The 18,540-nt window shown below is 40.2% G+C and overlaps 1 protein-coding gene across 5 annotated transcripts in view; it reads left to right on the top strand.

The window, feature by feature from the left end:
- Positions 1-18,540, top strand: part of sorcs2 (sortilin-related VPS10 domain containing receptor 2) — a 295,718-nt gene that overhangs the window by 251,573 nt on the left and 25,605 nt on the right. For all 5 annotated transcript variants that reach the window (XM_072376958.1, XM_072376956.1, XM_072376957.1 and 2 more), the window contains exons 9-11: positions 8,225-8,404; positions 12,982-13,128; positions 16,879-16,981. In XM_072376958.1, coding sequence (XP_072233059.1) covers positions 8,225-8,404; positions 12,982-13,128; positions 16,879-16,981 — 430 coding nt within the window. The remainder of the gene's footprint in view (positions 1-8,224; positions 8,405-12,981; positions 13,129-16,878; positions 16,982-18,540) is intronic.

Genomic DNA, 18,540 nt, shown 5'->3' with positions numbered 1-18,540 from the left:
AGGGATATCACATTATAAAATTTTCCAAAGATCCTTTGAAAGTGCATTTGTTCAATGAAATTGCAAGGATATTTCTGTGTTCTCAAATCAATCACCAGCCTGAAGGTGTAGCTGAAGGTCGGACTTTTTGAGAAGCACCTCGAGGGCCACATTAAAGTAGTTAAAGAAATTGAAGGGCCACACATTGGACCGCTGAATTGAATATGGGCACTAACCACCTGTCAGTGAATATTTATAAAAATCCCCATCAGGGAAAGCCTTTCTCTGTTTTACAAGCTGACAACTGACAACATGTAGGATGATTTTGGATTTTTGACCGCTTTCAGGGTGTATTTTACGTATATTATGTATTTTTCTGATAATGACAGGTGTGAGCACACTAAGTTGAAAGGTAAATGGACTTGTACTTGTATAGGGCTTTTCTAACTGACCACTCAAAGCACACATACCGCATTCACCCCACTCACACACATTCATACAGCACGTCTTAAGATTCTTAACTACGTGCTTTTTTTTTTCTAATCATTCATACCCCAGTGATACACATTCATCAAAGGATTCTTCGACATGTAGCCCGGGGAAGCCAGAGTCGAACCACCGACCTTCCGATTGGTGGGCGACTGCTCTTCCTCCTGAGCTACAGGTGTCACTTGCTGCAGTACCTTTGAACATAGAAATAATCTCTTGACATAAAATTTAGATGCCCACTCTTGATGAACTTAACTTCAGACTTAAGTTTCATTTTTTGACTTGCAAGGTGTGTTTCTGCCACCACAGCAGCTGACGTTTCTACCTGTCACTGGCAGAGGCAACTTGAGGCCTGTGTCCTTGATGACATTTCCTCACAAATAAAAAGTCTCTGTCATACTGAACAGAGGGCAAGTGTGAGCTGAATTCAGTTTCTGATTTGCATGTCTATTATAATCCAGCTGTAATTTACTTTCATTTTAAGGGATGCTCTTTATGGTTTTTGGTAGAGTGGTTGTGATGTTGCTGACCAAGGTGTCCCTGAGTGTTTTGCAAGGTAAAGTAAATACAATATGTTAGCACAGCTTGCTGAATCACAGTTGGACACTGGCTCATAACAAGCTGAGTCGGCAGCTTTAAACTGTCACTACTGCCAAAAGATAGATCCGCTTCCCATTAACTTAGTCTGAGAAAATGGCCCTCTGAGCCCTGGGAGTCAAACCTTCAACTTTAAATGAATCTCTCCACGTGTGCTGCATTTGTTCCTTGGTATCAAGTGTTAGTGTGGTACATTCACTCAAACTTATCTTGGTACAGGCCGGATACATGCTACATCCCATAAAATATTCACCACCATGCATCGATCCACTCGGGTCTCATGTCACTGACATGGGCAAAGACGATAAATGAGCTCCTCTCCAACACAAGGCAGGACAGGAACCTTTGCTGTCAGCGTCAGCACGGGGGGCGTTTTAAGACGACACCAGCCAGAGTGCTATCGAACCGTGCTGATTGAATGCAGAGCCTGGGGAGATGTCTCACATATTTTTCAGTTTGAACATAAGAAAAGAGATCCTTGAAGACAATCACTGCCATTGACAGTCTGGACTTAGTTTGTCAGCCGCTCACACACTTATAACATAATAGAAATGCTCTTATTGTACCCCAAATTAAATTAATATGCCTCACTTGTGTGGCTGCTGTTACAGTAGTCATTTATTCTTAAAGAAGGCACAAAAGGGATTGAATTTCACACACAAGCACACACTTCAAACAAGCTGACATGAATGGAGTCTGTTTGATTCAGTGTGGTAAGAAGGTGATAGATAAATCAGTCCATGCATGAGAATGTGTGTGTGTGTGTGTTAGTTTAAATATGCACTAGTTGCTCTCTATCTCTTGTCTTTTCTCTCTCCACATGTGTCCTCTTACTTGGATGAGCAGATAGGTCACACTTTGCAAAGCTTTTAGGTCAGGCGACATGGGGTGGTGTGTCGGGAGAGACACAGCGAGGAGAGAGGTATGGAGAGAGATACCGAAAAGGAGGAGATGAAGAGAAAGTGTGTGTGTGTGTCGGGGGTGAGACATGGAGTATTTGCCTGTTTTTCCACTGTGAATAATTGAAAAGCTCGAGAATGAAAAATGCAGAGGCCATCAAAGAAAGCAGTTTGGCTCCATCCTATGAGACCTGACCCGAGTTATGGATTAACCACACACACACACACACACACACACACACGCACACACGCACACACAGATACATGCATTGGACATATGCATACAGCTTGCAGGGCTGTGAAACAACAGGTAATAATTGCCCCTTTTGCTCTGCTTCTGCCGGCCTTGCTGATGTAAGCGGCTTTTCTCTTCCTTTTTGTTTATCCGGGTAAAATTAGACAACTGATTTGTACAGTGCGCTGCAGTGGACCAGATAGTGTTGTGCTACAGAAGAGCCACCTGAAAGAAATGATGCACTTATTAAATAGTGACAGGAATTCAATGTTCTTATATTGTGAGCATAACACATGAAGCATCGTGTGTTGGGCTGATTGTAAAGCTTTAAATGTCACTCCAAAGGCCTCAACACCGAGTTTTTGCTCGACTTAGCTGGAACCATGTGAGCAGACATTTATTAGATGTCATTTTGTCATGCACAATGCAAAAAAAAAAACGCTGAATGTAAAGTTCAACTATCCAGTGTATCCACCAGCTCAAAAGAACCAAACATAATGACTGACTTAAGGTAGAAAAAGAAGATGAAGAGATTTAAAAATCACTAAAGGGAAATTGCAGAGATGCAAATAGCAAGTCTGCTTTCACTGTGTCAGAGGTAGAAGGCTCCTATAAAGTCATTCTGTATGACACAATAGCATTTATTTTGATTTAAAAGTGCAACACACTATAGCTGCATGTATGTTGGCCTATGTTAATAGATGTTTTTTAGATTGTTGTTTGATGAAGCCATAAAAAGCTGAATAATGATTCTGAATGTGATTAAAATTGCTCTTCTTCAAAAGGTAAATATTGAATTTAGTCACAATGTAAAGGCTGCAGGGTTGTAGTATAATGAGAATCCTCCAAGTAGAACTGCATTCACAGAAAATGGTATCACCAGTATGGGACTTTGGTTATACTGAAGATACAAATTAGCTGTAGAACTGGCATCTCGCAGACAGTAATCCGCTTAAGGTGACCTCACTGTATGTCTTTCTAAGTTTTGGGCTCTGAGTGCGAGGCTGGAACGTGTCCAGGTTTCAAAATCTGACCTTTTCACTACATCAGAGCAAAAAAAAAAAATCACAAATCAGGTCGCGAGCCCAGACAGCTCTTCTTCTTTTTTTGAATGGTCTGAAATGATAGCTTTGAACAGAAGGCGATTGATCTCATCTTTATTAGGTATAATAGGTGTGTGTTTAGGAGCGCTGGACAGGGACTGAAACCCGTGAAGTCTTTGAGAATGCTGAAACGTGGCGCCTGACTGTCTCAAATAGATCGTTACTCATTTCAGTATGTGATGGAAGTTGTTAGAGTGCAATACAATAAGGGATCAGTTCTGTCATCAGTTATTATATCACAACTGACTTTTTTCACTTAAATGAGCAAGATATTGAATGAAACTTTCTGACCTGGTAGAAAGTTCTTGAAAATAAGACTTGAGTAGTTTTATGAGAGCCTCTAACATGAGTTTGATGACTGGCATTAAAACAGCTTCTTGCGGTTGGCATACAGTGAAAGACTTGAGCAACTTGTCTGGGGTTTGAGATCAGAGTGAAGCAGAGAGTGATGGAGATAGCAGTTAGCTTGCTTCCAACTTTCCATGTTAGCAGGATATCTATGATAACATTTCACAGAATAGTCGTTTCAAAAACATGTAATTACTTAGGATTTTCTTTTTGAAGCCACTAGTTTTATGACAAAATACTTGGTTATAACCAGACTTGGTTATAGTTGTTGTGAAGGTTGTGTTAAATCAGTTGAGAAAATGTTAGATTAACTATCAAGATTAATCAAACATGCATAATTGATTAACCCATCCATGCATCCATCCATCCCTTTTCTATACCAGCTTAATCTGCTTTCATTGTTGTGGGAGGCTGGAGTTTATTCCAGAAACCATTGGATGAGAGGAAGGTTACACCCTGGACAGGTCACAATCATTCCATTTAATTCAATACAATCATGTTCACACAGCACCAAATCCTAACATCTCATCAGACTACTTACAAATATGGTCAAAACCATGGTAAATTATAGAAAGAAACACAATGACAACAACAAGGAGGGCAATCCTCACCATGTATCAGTGGGCACAAACTGCACGGTACTACACTGGACCATCAGAATTCTGCAATGACAACCAAATGTACCTCCTCTCTCCCAAAGTTACGAGTGCTCCTTTGACTGTTTTCAAAGGACTTAATAAATGAATGAAGTTCAAACTCCCTACAGAAGATACAATCCAACCCAGGCATCTTGGAGTAACCTTGAAAAATGATTCATCAGTTAACATGTAAAAAAAAAAAAAACAGGCGATGAGGAATGTGAACAAATCTTACTTCATTTTGAGAACAGCCATCTTTCTAAATGTCTTGAGATTTCAGAATATTCCATTACAACCTGATCTCGATACGTCATAGCTACTTTGGTCCATAGTCCAAAACACTGCAGTTTCTACACAAAGGCTCCAAAGTGGTACAATTACTGCGTGGTCATTTCTCGTATTCCTATGGAGGTGCAACATATGTCTCAATATATCATAATACTGATGGTCAACATTCAACTCACATGAATATGCTTCAGGTTCAATTAACTTGGTTAATTTATCTTAATCCATGGAAATAAAGCATGTATTTTTACAAATACTGAAACACGATGGATCAACATTTTCTCCACCTCTGTTGCCTGCTTGCGTCTACTTCCTCACCTCCACAAACCCACCTTATTTCAGGGTTATGTTTTTAGCCACTGTGGTGGGTGGTGGACTGACTGAATGTCAAAAAGAGTTGAAGTTTGAACACTTTTTAACAGCAACTCCTCCGCAAGCTCCACAATGCCTCCTGAGACGAGTTGTCAGCCATAAACTCAGGCTCTTGTGCTGTGCTTTAATAGAGAACAGGGATAGAAAATAGAGGTCAAAGAGGGGGGTGTGAACTGTGAGGAGAAGGAAATTAAATGGAATAGTTGTGTTAAACAAGATTCTGTTGTTACTGTGGCTGTACATTTATTTCCTCACAGTCACTACTGCATGGTTATGTGTTATCCTGAAAGGACATTATCTCTACTGTGAGTGCTGCCTTTGAGTGCAATGGGAAAGAATTTAATTGTCATTAAATCCCACTTCAAATGATTCTGCAGTGGTTGTGTGTATTTATCCGCTCCAGATCTGATCAGCATTTATGGAAACAAAAATACCCGGACGGACATGCTAATTTTTTAGTAAGTGTGCTGCACTCTAGGTTGCAAGTGTGGGCTCAGTTCAATTTTATCTTCATAGAAAGAACATCTTACATGGCCGATTTGAAACTGACAGCAACAACTCGCAGACAGAAAGACGTAACGGATCAATTTTACCTGTCTGCAAGGCAGCTAGCTGCTTCTCATCTAGAGTCCAGTCAAAAATACCGAAATAGTCACACTATCTCAGAAAGCCGTGATCATCAGAAACTGCTGTGCACCATAGCCTGCAGGATACAGTGTAACGCAATCCTTTCATGTTGTCGAATCGTACAGACTTAGAGTTAGTGGCCATACTTTCAGGGTACAGAAGGCAAACATGTGACTATTGCCAATGGGAATGGATTTATTCAGCTTCTTTTAGCATTTTCACCTGCAATTATTTAAAAAAAAACTGTTTCAACGTATTGCACACAACATTTTTCAACCAATTGGAATTTTCTGTCTCGGATGTCACACTTGTTAAATGCCACAAAGAGTGCAGAACACATTGATATTATATTTGCGTGTCCAGTGGAAATAAAACACAAGGATTCATTATCCTCTAAAATGTATTAACTGTGGGCTTCATGAAGATTATAGCACAAAAACTCAAGTGGTTTATTTATCTATTCACTTGTGATGCTGGCTTGTGATAGCTGGAGTGAAAAAGCAATGTTGTGGGTGCTTTTTTTTTTTTTTACATGGAACTGACAAAAACATCATGTGAAATGATTTGGTCATATCTGTTTTACTCGCACTCATTTGCATCAAGCACTGAAAAATCCAGTGTAAATGTACCCCACATTCTAATCTAACCCTGACCACCACCCCTTCAGATTCAGATTTTGGACTGAGACATCGACTGTCTACATCTTTATTTGTCTCAGTTTGTTCCTGCTTTAGTTCAGATTCACCCTTTTTCACAACGAATTGCCAAGTAACTCAGAGGCATTATGTTTATGAATATCAAGCTCGATCTACAACTTTCAACATTGCTGTGACTTGGCGCCTCAGCCATAAATCCAGGGTTAATTGAGCCTGAGTGTATTTTCCAGAGCAAGATGGAAGAGCGTCAGCGGCAAGGCACACCCGATTGGGCCCTTTCCTCCATACTCTGATAGCTCTGTCTTCAAATGTTATGTTAATGTAATCACTAACAGAGAAAGTGCAGAGTCGCTCTCGTGTTCTTTCATGAGTGATGAAGCCATTTTCATCCCTGGCTTTGACAAGTACACTTAACAAGTTTTCTAAGCTGTCAAATCCGTTTTTTCAAAGGCTGACACTCTTACCCATCTTCCTCTGTGTTTCTTGTGACCGTGGCTCTGTATTTATCGGATTATGTTCTTTTGCTTGTGGTGAGTTAGTCAAAATTGTGTGAATTACATTTTCTGCATTTACTGCATGATCTGTTCTTCTCTATACTTGTCCTTTTTTCTTACTTCTTTCCAGCAATATTCTGTGCTTTTTTTTGCTGGTTTGTGCTGTTTTTCTCCTGTTTTTAATGACAAAAAAAAGTATTTTTGACTATACATCTTTTCCCCCAATTCCTAATGACCTTTTTCTCTTTTTTCAAATCTTTTTTTTTTTGGAAAAATTTGTGTACAGTCCTTCAACTTCTGGGAAATGAGGAGACCAGTTGCTGGAGGTTGTCCCATTCTTGCCTAATATAGGACTGTAGCTGCTCAACAGTTCTTTGTCTTCTTTGTGGTATTTTGTTTCATGATGTGCCAAATATTTTCAATTTTAGCATTGTCTTGCTGAAATATGCAAGGTCTTCCTTGATAAAGATGTCTGGAAAGCAGCACGTTGCTCTGAAACCTGTATATACCTGTTGGCATTGATGGTGCCTTCCCAGATGTGCACATTGGTAGTTCCATAATGCACCCCTGGAATATCAGAGATGCAGCCCCCCCCCCCCCCTTGTTAGTCGGGAGAATGTGGAACCCATGTTCACAGATAATGATTTCTGGAAGTGTTCCTGAGTTTGGGCAGTGGTTGCCATGACAGAATCATGCCTGTTTTTAACGCAGTGCCATTCAGCTGCATCCCATATGCACAGACATGTCTCCAGATTCTCAGTACCTTTTAGAGTCAATATGTACTGGAGAGGATGGAAAATTCCGTTTATCCAATTTTAAGTCGAGGAGCATTATTCTGGGCTGCATGGTGGTAAAGAACCATTGCCTTGCAGCAAGGGGGCTCCTGATTCAAATCCCAGCTGAGGCCTTTTTCTGACGAGTTGGATGTTTTTCCTGTGTATGTGTGGGTTCTACCCAGGCACTCTTGCTTCCGCCCACCATCTTAATTCTGAATATTTTGTCCACTGGTGAGTCTAAATTGTCCCTAGCAGTGAGTGTGAACATGCACGATCGTTTGTCTTGTTTGTCTCTGTGTGGCCCCGTGATGGACTGGGCTGGACCTTTACCAGGGTATATCTTGCCTCTTTTCCCAATGGCAGCTGGGACAGGTTATAAGCCTAAAAGGCTTTTCAGTCTTTTGTTTTGCCCGTTCCAACTTTTTTTTTAGACGTGTTGCTGCCTCTAGTTTCAAGATGAGCAGATTTTTTTCATCTTGAAATAAAAAAAATGTCTCACTTTCAATTTTTCACATTTCTTCAATGTTCTTTTATGAACAGAATATTAATTTATGATCTGTTTTGGGTTGTATCCATTATGTTTCTTCACTTTGGTTAGTTTTCTGTTCATTTTTCTCGCCGCAGTTGCTGTTTATGTTTTGTCAGCACAACAGATTTAGAAAATATTCAGTATTCATTCTTCACCCCAACTTCTTCTTTGCTCTCATCCTCTATTTCTACCTCTAGGATGTGCAGATAGTGAGTACAGACGAGAACCAGGTCTTCCTTGCTCTACAGGAGTGGTATCAGACCGACACATACAACCTGTACCAGTCGGACCCCCAAGGTGTCTACTATTCCATCGTCCTGGAAAACGTGCGCAGCACCAAGCAGCCAGAGGAGAGTGTTCTCATCGATATTCTGGAGGTGAGATGACAAGAAGGCTACATATAGTGTGCAAAAAGGTTCTTTTTTTTTTTTACAATTTACACTCTTAAAACACATGAAGATTTAGTCTAATTAGTTTCTGCTGTTATTATATCTGAAGTCAAGTCAAGACAAGGGAAAACCATCAGCTTTGTCTCTGCTGGGGACTCCTCATATCCAAATAGGGTTCCAAAAGACAACCGATCAGAGAGAAAACAGTGGAAAAGGATTACCTAAGAGTTCAGTGGTGCTGACACTGCTCTTTATTAATACAATTAGCAATAAATACGATTGAAAAAAAACAAAAACAAATCATCAATGTTGTACCGAGACAAACGGTATAAGCTTTTACATATGTGGATTTATAGTTGGTTTCAGTAAGTATCTCATTCTCCTCCAACTTTTTTATACACAAGGAGCATCTGGGAGGCTTTGAATAGTTTCCAGGTACAGCGTCTGAAGGTGCATTTCAACCAACAGCACTCAGAACTTAAACAGCCCAGGGCTTTCTTTCAAGCAGCTAAAAGATTATTTTAATCCAAGGTCTATTGCATTTTCACTGAAGTCTTAGTAACAGTGTAGATCAGACAGTCTGCTGAAATGTGTCGCTTCTCTGTCAGGAGTGTGGGCATTGCTGTGTGAGCAGAGCTGCTTGAATTTGAGCAAGCAAATGTCGAGGTCTATGTAGCGTGGTGCAGAGTGAAACTGCCTCCACTACACATTTAATTTGAAATCTTTAATTTTGCAAAAGCATGTCATTTTATTCATCACAGTAGTGTTGGGAACTTCAACTCTTTTGGCTGAATCGGATCATTTACTGAACGACCGTTCAGCCCTGTCACGTGACATCTGGTAGAGAACAAGTGAATGTAAAACTCACATTGATTTTGACAATTAGTAACACAATTAAGTGAGAAAAAGTAACAATAAGTTCCCTAAAATGTTACATAGTGCATTTATTGTGTCTTATTATTATTATTATTATATTTTATGGTAGAGTATAACACAAAAACAATATGTTGATATAATTTTCAAAAGTATCTATTCACATTATTACATTATCATTGATCTATTTACACACAACACTGTACATATCTACAAGAACCGAAGACCACTAATTAATTATGATTTCATGACAAATGAATGAACATCACAAATCAGACATAATTTATTTCCTCCTTCGTTTCTCTGTCTACAGTAGAGTCCTGTGCGGGACTCTTTTCTTCACCCCGCTCCCGCTGAATTTCTGACCATTACCACCGCAACGTGTGTGTTACACTCCCGGCCGCAGCCGCAAAACTTTGAGAATTTATGCCCGCACAGTAATAGAAATGCATTGATTTTGTGTCTTCTCCCGTCCCGCAGGAGAAAACACGTCATTTTATAGGCTATTAATAAAGAGATTCACGGACAATTGAGAAACTTCTCCAAATATCACACTTGCCTTGCTTTGTCTTTGTGCTGTAAAGACCTTCTTTGAGCTTCCTTTCCACATCATTTATTGACATCCTGTCGCTAGGCTACATCCCGATCTCACAGTGTTTTTAGCCGCCAGCAGTTGAGTTGTGAACGAATCAAAACTGTTTCCTGTGCGAGGAGCCGTAACCCGAGGAGTTGACTCGTGAACGAATCAAAACTGTTTCCTGTCCTGCTGACTGAACTTATGCAGCTGCCGCCTGCCATGTGGCGAGAGAGGGTACTGCATGGAAATTAATTAATCATTTCTGTTTCCTGTGAAAACGAACGAATCACTCACTGAGACTACTCGTTACTCCAAAGATTAGTTAATATCGAACGAATCGTTCGCGAACGACACATCAATACATCACAGTTCGCCACACAAATTGTAACTTCACATTGTGTGTTCTCGTTCTCTGGAAGTATATATTTTAACAGAGAAAAATGATCTGTACCAACATCGCTATTCAAGTTTCATTAAGTACATTCCATATAAACTTGTTTCTCAAATACACAGTCAACCAATCATGTTTTCTTAACATCAATCATGTATCTATTTTGAGTTATTTTTTTTATTTAACCATGAACTACACACGAGCAGTGCAGGCTCTTAAGATCGGCTCCTACTACCCTCCAGCTTCACGTGCGCTCGAGGTTCGCTAGGCTATCAGTGCTAACTACTGGCTATCCATTTTCAATACGTAAGTAACGTTAATAAACAAAACCACATGAAGTCCAACGGGGATCATGAACTACCACATAGCATATTCACCCATCAATTACGCAATTCTAACTCTCCCTTCTTACCTGCAAAGAGCAAAAGCATATTATTTCATATTATTCATCACAGTTCGCCACACAAATTTTTACTTTTCACTCGAGTGTGTGTCCTCGTTGTCTGAACATATTCCTGCGAGACTTCCTTTGTGCCTGCGCACACAGTGTATCACTGCGCCCCCTGCTGGCCGAGGTTAAACACTGCATACTGTTAGATAACACAATATTTTTCACTCAGTAAACCAATCTCCTACCTTATGAGAAAACACACAGACTATTTTCACCACACTCTGAACATGAGCTGTACTAAATGCAAAATCAAATTAAACACATAAATAATAACAATGTTGGTATATTCACCCACTGATGGCTCTGTATGCCACATCTACATGTACACTTAGGTGATTCATGTGATGAGTACATCTTAACAGCAGTAAAACAAGACTTAATGTCCTCTCAAAGTATAAAGTGTGTGTATAAAAACACATGTACAGAGCTGCTGGACTTTTTCATCCACTGTGGCTCCCCGTTTGACATTACATCAAATCTGCACTGCAGTTTACATTTGAAAAGAGCCTTTGCACTGCATGTTGTTTGATTTAGGACCCTCCATACACTCCCTGGTCTCATTACAGAGTATGTTGTTTTGATTAGAAACACATCAGCCAGCAGTTTGTGCAGACTTGTAGACATACTCTTCCAAGAAATATTTTATTTCCTGCAATTCCATAAAGTACACAACCGACGTTCAGTATTCATGCGTGCGACAGCGGTGTTTCATGCACTTCATCCACACTTAGACATTTGATTATTCGGTGAATGTGTTGATATTTTGTCAAATATTAATCTAATTTTGGTGTAAATAAAATTCTAGGGATACGGCCAGTGCTGAGAGTTGAGGATAATCTCTGAAGCACTAACTACCAACCAGGGTTGTTTTATTTCTCCCTTGGATGTCTGTTTAGCCCCTGATTCCTACTTTGAAATGGAGGTGAACAAAGAAAGGACCCCCTCAAGATTTTGCTTCCTGGAAAAGGTTCTTGTGGTGGAAAGTCAGCTTGAGTCACTGTTTTGTCCCTGAGGGGAAACTCATCTCACCATTGTGTGAGTGTTTCAGCAAACTCTTTACATAAATGGAACAGTGGTCACGAACCAAGTGCTGAAGAAAGAAACCGAGTAGAAGTGTTCGAGGGGAAAAGAATATGCAATAGACCATTAAGGCAAAGGCCTCCACTGTGTTCCCTCCAACTCCTTCTCTCTGCATCGCTCCACAGTGTACTTGCTGAGCAGGCTGTGGATAGAGAGAGAGGCAAGTAGCATACATGGAGAAAAACCTGAGGCAGAGGGATCAGAAAGGCAGGAAAAAAAACAAACTGTTTAACAGATGTGGAGAGATGAGGACCCAGAGGCTCTGATAGAATACAACTGGCTTCTTTACTCAATTGCCTTGTTTTATACTCTGAATATCAGCACTTTGTTCATACCGTAATAGATAGCAAAGGGACAAGCTGCCTGGCTCTGCTTGCATTCTCTTCAGCGGTTTGACTCTTCCGTCTCAGAGCCTGTAGCTAACAACATCTAACAACAGCTGCAAAACCAAGCAGTATATACTGATTTCAGCAACAGCAACATTTTTAGACTTCAGAAAACTTTTCAGATTCAAGAAACTTTCATTAGCCCACATAACACTGCACTGATCACATCAGTTTTCAACCGCAGGTTAAAGTCACATCCCGTTCCACATCGTAGGTCCAGCTATGTAGGCGTAATTTCAATAAATTAAATCAAAATATCCTGATTGTGAACAGGATTTCAGTTACTGGATTAAAGCAAGACTGTGAGATATTCAACACAAACACCACATTAATTGAATGATAAATAGACTAACTTCAAGGGGCTCACTGAGGATAAAAGGGAATGGAGAGCAAACCATAAAAAATGGAAAAAAACCCTACATATCTTCAAGGTTTTTTCTTCGGCTTTTCTTAGAACATGAACACGCTTTAATGTCTTCACTCCGTATAAATATGTTGTTGTTGTGAAAGTGTTGCTTGTGTTACACTGGAGCAGAGTCGGGGCTGAGAAGAGAGCCGTGGCAACGTAATCCTGTTGTCTGACCAAGGCATGTCACACATTTCATGAAGGCCTCTGGAAACTGTGTCAACTTGTAGAAAAAAGGGCAGAATATGTCTTCTTTAAAGCTCTCCCTTTGCATTTACCTTGAGACCAGCACTTGGAGCCATGTTTGGTCTCTGTTCAACAGATACAGCCCAGGCTGCCTTTAATGAGAATTCAGATTCCTTTTGTTGGGTAATCTGCAGTAAATGCATTTTATTTCCCAGGTACGTGGAGTCAAAGGTGTCTTCCTCGCCAATCAGAAGATCGATGGAAAAGTGACGACACTTATCACTTATAACAAAGGACGCAACTGGGAACCCTTGGCCCCGCCTACCACTGACATGAACGGCAAACCAGTGAGCTGCAAAGTGGTATGCACTCCATCAAATTTTTAATTTTTTTTACCTATCTTCTATAACAGCTGTTTTGAAAGAACACCTAAATAGTGCTACTATTTGAGCCTAAAACGACCAGCAATTTTCTCTGTTAGCAGTTAACTCTCAACAAATTCTCTTACAGGTTACCCCAGATTTGACTCTGTGCTGCATTGTTTAATTGTCTTAAAATAACTTAAATTAAGCTCTACACAGACATTTTGTCAGGAGTATACGTTAAACAATAGACAGGTGGATGACATTAGACTTCACTGGCAATTATCAACCAGGAGAAGAAACTTCAATATTTCATATAAAATTAGATTTTTAAAATCTTTTAAACACTTTCAAAATAAGAAAAGGTTTCAACGTTTTTGGGCGTTTTGTTTTGTGTATCTAGGAGTTCATGTTTTGGGTACTTTGGCATCTGCCTGTCTTTGGTTCTTGGTTCTTCTTGCCTGCATTCTCCTATGAGTCCTTTACCCGGATGTTTAAGGCCAAAACCTTCCACTGTGGATTTGAAGTTCAGGCATTATTCTGTTGTAGAGCCCATTTAGACCAGCCAGTAAAACCTTTGCTGTTTGCTTTGAATCCAAGCTTCCCTCTACCAGTGGGTATCTCCCCGCGCCTCAGGCTTGCACAACATGCCCCAAAGCAAGATTGGAGACTGTTTACTTTGTAAACACGGATTATTTCAATTTAGAGATTGCCAGACAGATGCACCTCAGATGAGCTTTTGACTGCTGATTGTTGGGACAGTGTTTCAGGTCTCATTGTCCATAAATCTGTGAAGGTTGCACCACTTGGCCCTCACTACCAATAACAGCAAACGAGCCACAGCTTTAAAAAGCTAATTGAATAGTAAATGGACAGCATTTAAAGTCTTGCTGACCACTCAAAACACTGTACACCAGGCAAGCTGTTAATTCAACCACTAATCTTCCGATTGACAGGCGACAACTCTACCTCCTGAGAAATCTCAAATCTCACCAACTAGTGTCATAAAAACAAAATGGTTTTTTTTTTTTTCTCAGGATTGTTTCATCTTTAACTTTTTGCCTTTTGAAGATGAGCTCATCGTTTAGATATTCACAGTAACAGAACTGTTTACATTACGCTGTTTCTGTAGTTAGTGAGGATAAAGAAAGTGCAGTTTTCATGTAGCCATTGTTATTCTAGTGTGTATTTTTGCTGAAAATGACACTTTTGGGCTATAAAAAGTGTTATTTGTAGAGGTACATTTCTTTATGTTTTGTTTGCATGAAACCTGACTTTCTCCTGATCTTTTAAAGTGGTCTTGATTAATAGTTCTCCAGACTTTGTGGTGTAGCAGTTGTTCTTTGGATGTTGGCTGCTTTTTCACCCATTTTCAGTCCAGACCTCAGTTAAAACTGACCTATTAAGCATTCAAGCATGAAAAGGTGCTGAACTCAAGGGATGTACCAGTATTGTGTCTACATAACAACAACAGATAACTTAGCAAAGAAATACATTTCAAATTATATCTGTAGGTTCCGTATTATGAGCAGCCAAAGACGCATCATTTGTTCCACAGATGAACAGTATCTGAAAGTGATATCCTTAATAAATAGGAAAAAAATTCAGCAAAGGCCTGACACAACACCTAAGAGATGCATCCGGACCTTCAGTTGATTCATCTACTGTTCACTGAAGCCTCCTCAGAAATGGTCTCCATTGAAGGGTGGCTGTCAGGAAGCCATTCTTAAGGAAGGGAAACAGGGAGAAAAGGCTGAGCTATGCCAAATGACACAAGAAGTGGACTGAAAATCAGTGGCAACAGGTCTTATGGAGGGATGGATCCTCCCCAGAGCCCGGACCTCAACATTATTGAAGCAGTGTGGGATCATCTGACAGAGAACGGAACAAAACGCAGCCAACATCCAAAGAAGAGCTTTGGGATGTTCTTCAAGGAGCCTGGAGAACTATTCCTGAAGACTGATTAAAGAAATGACAGAAAGCTTGTCTAAGAGGGTTGAGGCTGTGTTGAAGAATAAAGGTGCTGATTAGGGGTGCAACGGTACAGTTTCACCTGCCTGGAGAGGCACACACAGTGACCTGTAAAGCATCAGCGCAAAATGAATTGCAATACCGAAAACCCGCGGTCCATAAGGGTGTATTGTCCCGTGCACAGTGGACCGAACAGTTCAATATTTTACAGAGTACTGTTGCATCCCTAGTGCTGACACAAATTATAAATGTGTTCTCACTCCCAACCTTGGTCAGGGGCCCTGTTGCATTGGTTACCAATGCAGAGGGAACACGCAAAGCATCATCTTAGATCGTAGGGACAGAGTTTTCTAAGCTAGTAGTATACTAGTTGAAGGACATGTTGCCACCGAGCACCTTAAGCAATTTCCCTAACCTTCACCAAGCATTTTAATGCCTAACCTTAACTGATTACTTTTTATGTACAATTAATCAGTGCAGTGGTAGTACTGTAAAATGTTCTGGCCCCACCTCAGTTTTAACCAGTCATATACTGTAGTTACTGCATTCTGTCACTGTGGTGTCGTACACTTTATATTACAACACAGGAAGTTCAGTCTTTGTATCTGGAATCATGTACATGTTCAACCATCAGTCAATGCACAACGACCTTTCCCCCAGGTTGGTTGGATTGCGAACACAAAGTAAGAGGAGAAAGGACGAGCGCTTTACTTTGAAGAATGTGTGTGAGATGCCTGCCTGCTGTAGCTGTCATCCATCTTGTCAAAGCCGCCGCTGCAGGGTTACACAGTAAAGAGCAGCGAGTCGCTCGTGGTCTGATATCTATACATCACAGCTGAAAGATAGAGGGCGAGGGAGTCTGGTACCTTATTTGAGCTGTCCCTCATGTCAGCTGACAAATATGAGGAGAGACAGAGATATCAGTTCAAGATTCATTTTCTGCTGTTAGACTCACAAAAGTAGTTGGATCTCTGACACTGACCTTGCCTTCCTTTGGCTCATCCATTTCTCAACAGAATTACCTTGCAGAAAAAAAAGCCAGCTCCCCTGGATTTCAGTCACATCCATCAGGCACAGAGAGGGCTTCATTTCAAATTCTTACATAACACATACTGTATCGCCTTAGTGACACCACAAATCACAGCTGTAGTCGATGTGCTATCTAACGTTGCAGCTTATCACACAAACACTGGAAACTGGCTTCATTATCTCTTCACCTGTTGGAGAATGGCTTAGAGTAATGATCCTACACACAGGGTAGGTTTATCTTCATGTCTGAATGTGGTAACCCAATACTGAAAGCACAACAAATTACCGTCTAACCCACAGAAGACAAACAGATATTAAGCGTTCGCCTTGAACTGAGGTCAAGGTGGCCATGACAGCAATAAGAGAAGAGTCGAATGAGCCACAAACTGGTTCTAAAGGTATCGTACAGTCCATTATAGATTGGACTTCCATTATAGATTGGACGAATGTGGTTGTGAATCTCTTGTTTGATACTCCCATTTTGATTGAATTAGCTTCCTTAAAATATTTCTCCGTACATTCAATTTAAATTAACAGGACTAAATCCCTGAGTTGAGCTGCTTTTGCAGGAGAATTATATGGTTTTTCTGTAATAAGGCTCATTAAACATGGCTGAGTGACTGCTTCACCGACCAATTTACCGAAGCACTCTGGTCTACATTCTGTCTTTGAAATCTTTTGTTTCACACGCACACAATGCAACACTGTACTTTATGATGGATTGGTGTATGTGCTGGTTCTCTGCTGCAGCCGGATTGCCACCTTCACCTCCACTTGCGCTGGGCAGACAACCCCTATGTGTCCGGGACTGTCCACACTAAAGACTCAGCTCCAGGTCTCATCATGGGTGCTGGTGAGTCTAAAGATTTGTATATGTGAATTGTTTGTTTTTTTACTGTGTGATCTTCTCCACGGCAGATATCTATGATGTATTTTACATTTGACCCACTGTTTTTAACATGCTGTTGCACTTTGGGGTGCTCTAAGTTCCAGATGCAGCTAAAGTGCCTTGTAAAATGATGTCAAGAGAGAACATGTTTTTGTGGAACCAGAGGATAAACATTGAAAGATGGATTCAGATTTATTCTTCACTAAGTCTTGTCCTGATGGTGTCCCAGAAAAATCAGACTGAAACGACATTTAAACGTCAACAGGCAGAAGTATGAACAAAGTCTGAGTGATGCTGAGTAAACGTTAGATTATTAAATAACTTTTTCATCTAAACTTGTGTATCACATTTAGTTTAGATATTTATTGTGTTGATCAGTGACATCATCTCAGTGTAATCTGTTAAATATCTGATCCACCAAAATCTTCCCTTTTCAGCTGAATCCAGTGCTGAATCAAGAACTTGTGACGTAGATTCTCAGTTAAAGGAACAGTTTAAATATCCAAACATGTTGAGCCTGACATTGCCCCTCAAAGAAATGTTCATAAAGAAGGGAAAATTTCCCTTTGATCAGCTCAATGTGATTTCCACATTATAATGGGGCAGCACCATAGCTGCAGTTTTAATGAACAAAGTGTCAGGTGATTGGTGTAATTTGTGCAGAAGGAGCTTAAATCAGCATGTAAAACTCTCATTTCATGAGAGCATATATATAGAAAGATCATAGCCATAACTGTTATCTCTGAGAGGAGATGTAGATAATGTAGAGCCTACAAACACAAAGAACTTCAATCATAGCACAAACCCTCTGATGAGTGTGACTGTGAGTGTGACTAAAGTAGACTGAATACGTCTCCATTTTTTTGGAATTAGTTTGCTGAAAGTATCATTGATCTTTCTCAACATCTGTTACATTGTCTTTGTACTATTTTAGATAATTTTTTTTTAATTTTTTTTATTTCCATTTGAATTCCATTTCACTTACGTTTGAATCATGATTGCACAGTGACACTCTATTAGAGGCAAACATTTCACATGGCTCATGTAATGCTCCTCCAGAGTGAAGCCTGAATATTTGATTCTGTCTGTGCAGCAATGGAGCATAAAACCGCTCTTCCCCCTCCACCCCAACGCACAGGTCGTTGACCCAAGTGCATTTTATTTATTCAATACCTTAATGTGTTTGTTTGTGCTGAAAGAAAGCAAAAAAAGACAAAACGATGAGCTGAAGACAAAACTCCTGAAAACTAGAAGTCAGTGAGCTGCCTGTGCCTGTCCGTGAGAGAGAAAATGAGCCATCGCTGCCGTGTCATGCCTTACATTTTCTGTGGCAACCAGTTTCTGCTAGAAACTCCTTTCTATAAAAATTTGGCAAAAAAAAAATAAAAATGTTAGGTCAAAGAAAGGTAGGAGGCAGTTCATCGATCTTACTTTTGTTGTTTTTGGTCAATTTGTCCATTCTCTCTATGTATTTCAGTCGCTTTTGCTAATTCCCGCATCTGTGAAGCCTCCCTGTCTGATGG

Source organism: Leuresthes tenuis, unplaced genomic scaffold (genome assembly GCF_036924035.1).
Source record: "Leuresthes tenuis unplaced genomic scaffold, fLeuTen1.0.hap1 SCAF_22, whole genome shotgun sequence".
NCBI lineage: Eukaryota > Metazoa > Chordata > Actinopteri > Atheriniformes > Atherinopsidae > Leuresthes > Leuresthes tenuis.
Note: the sequence above shows the minus strand (reverse complement) of the source record. Positions and strands in the feature narration are given on the sequence as shown.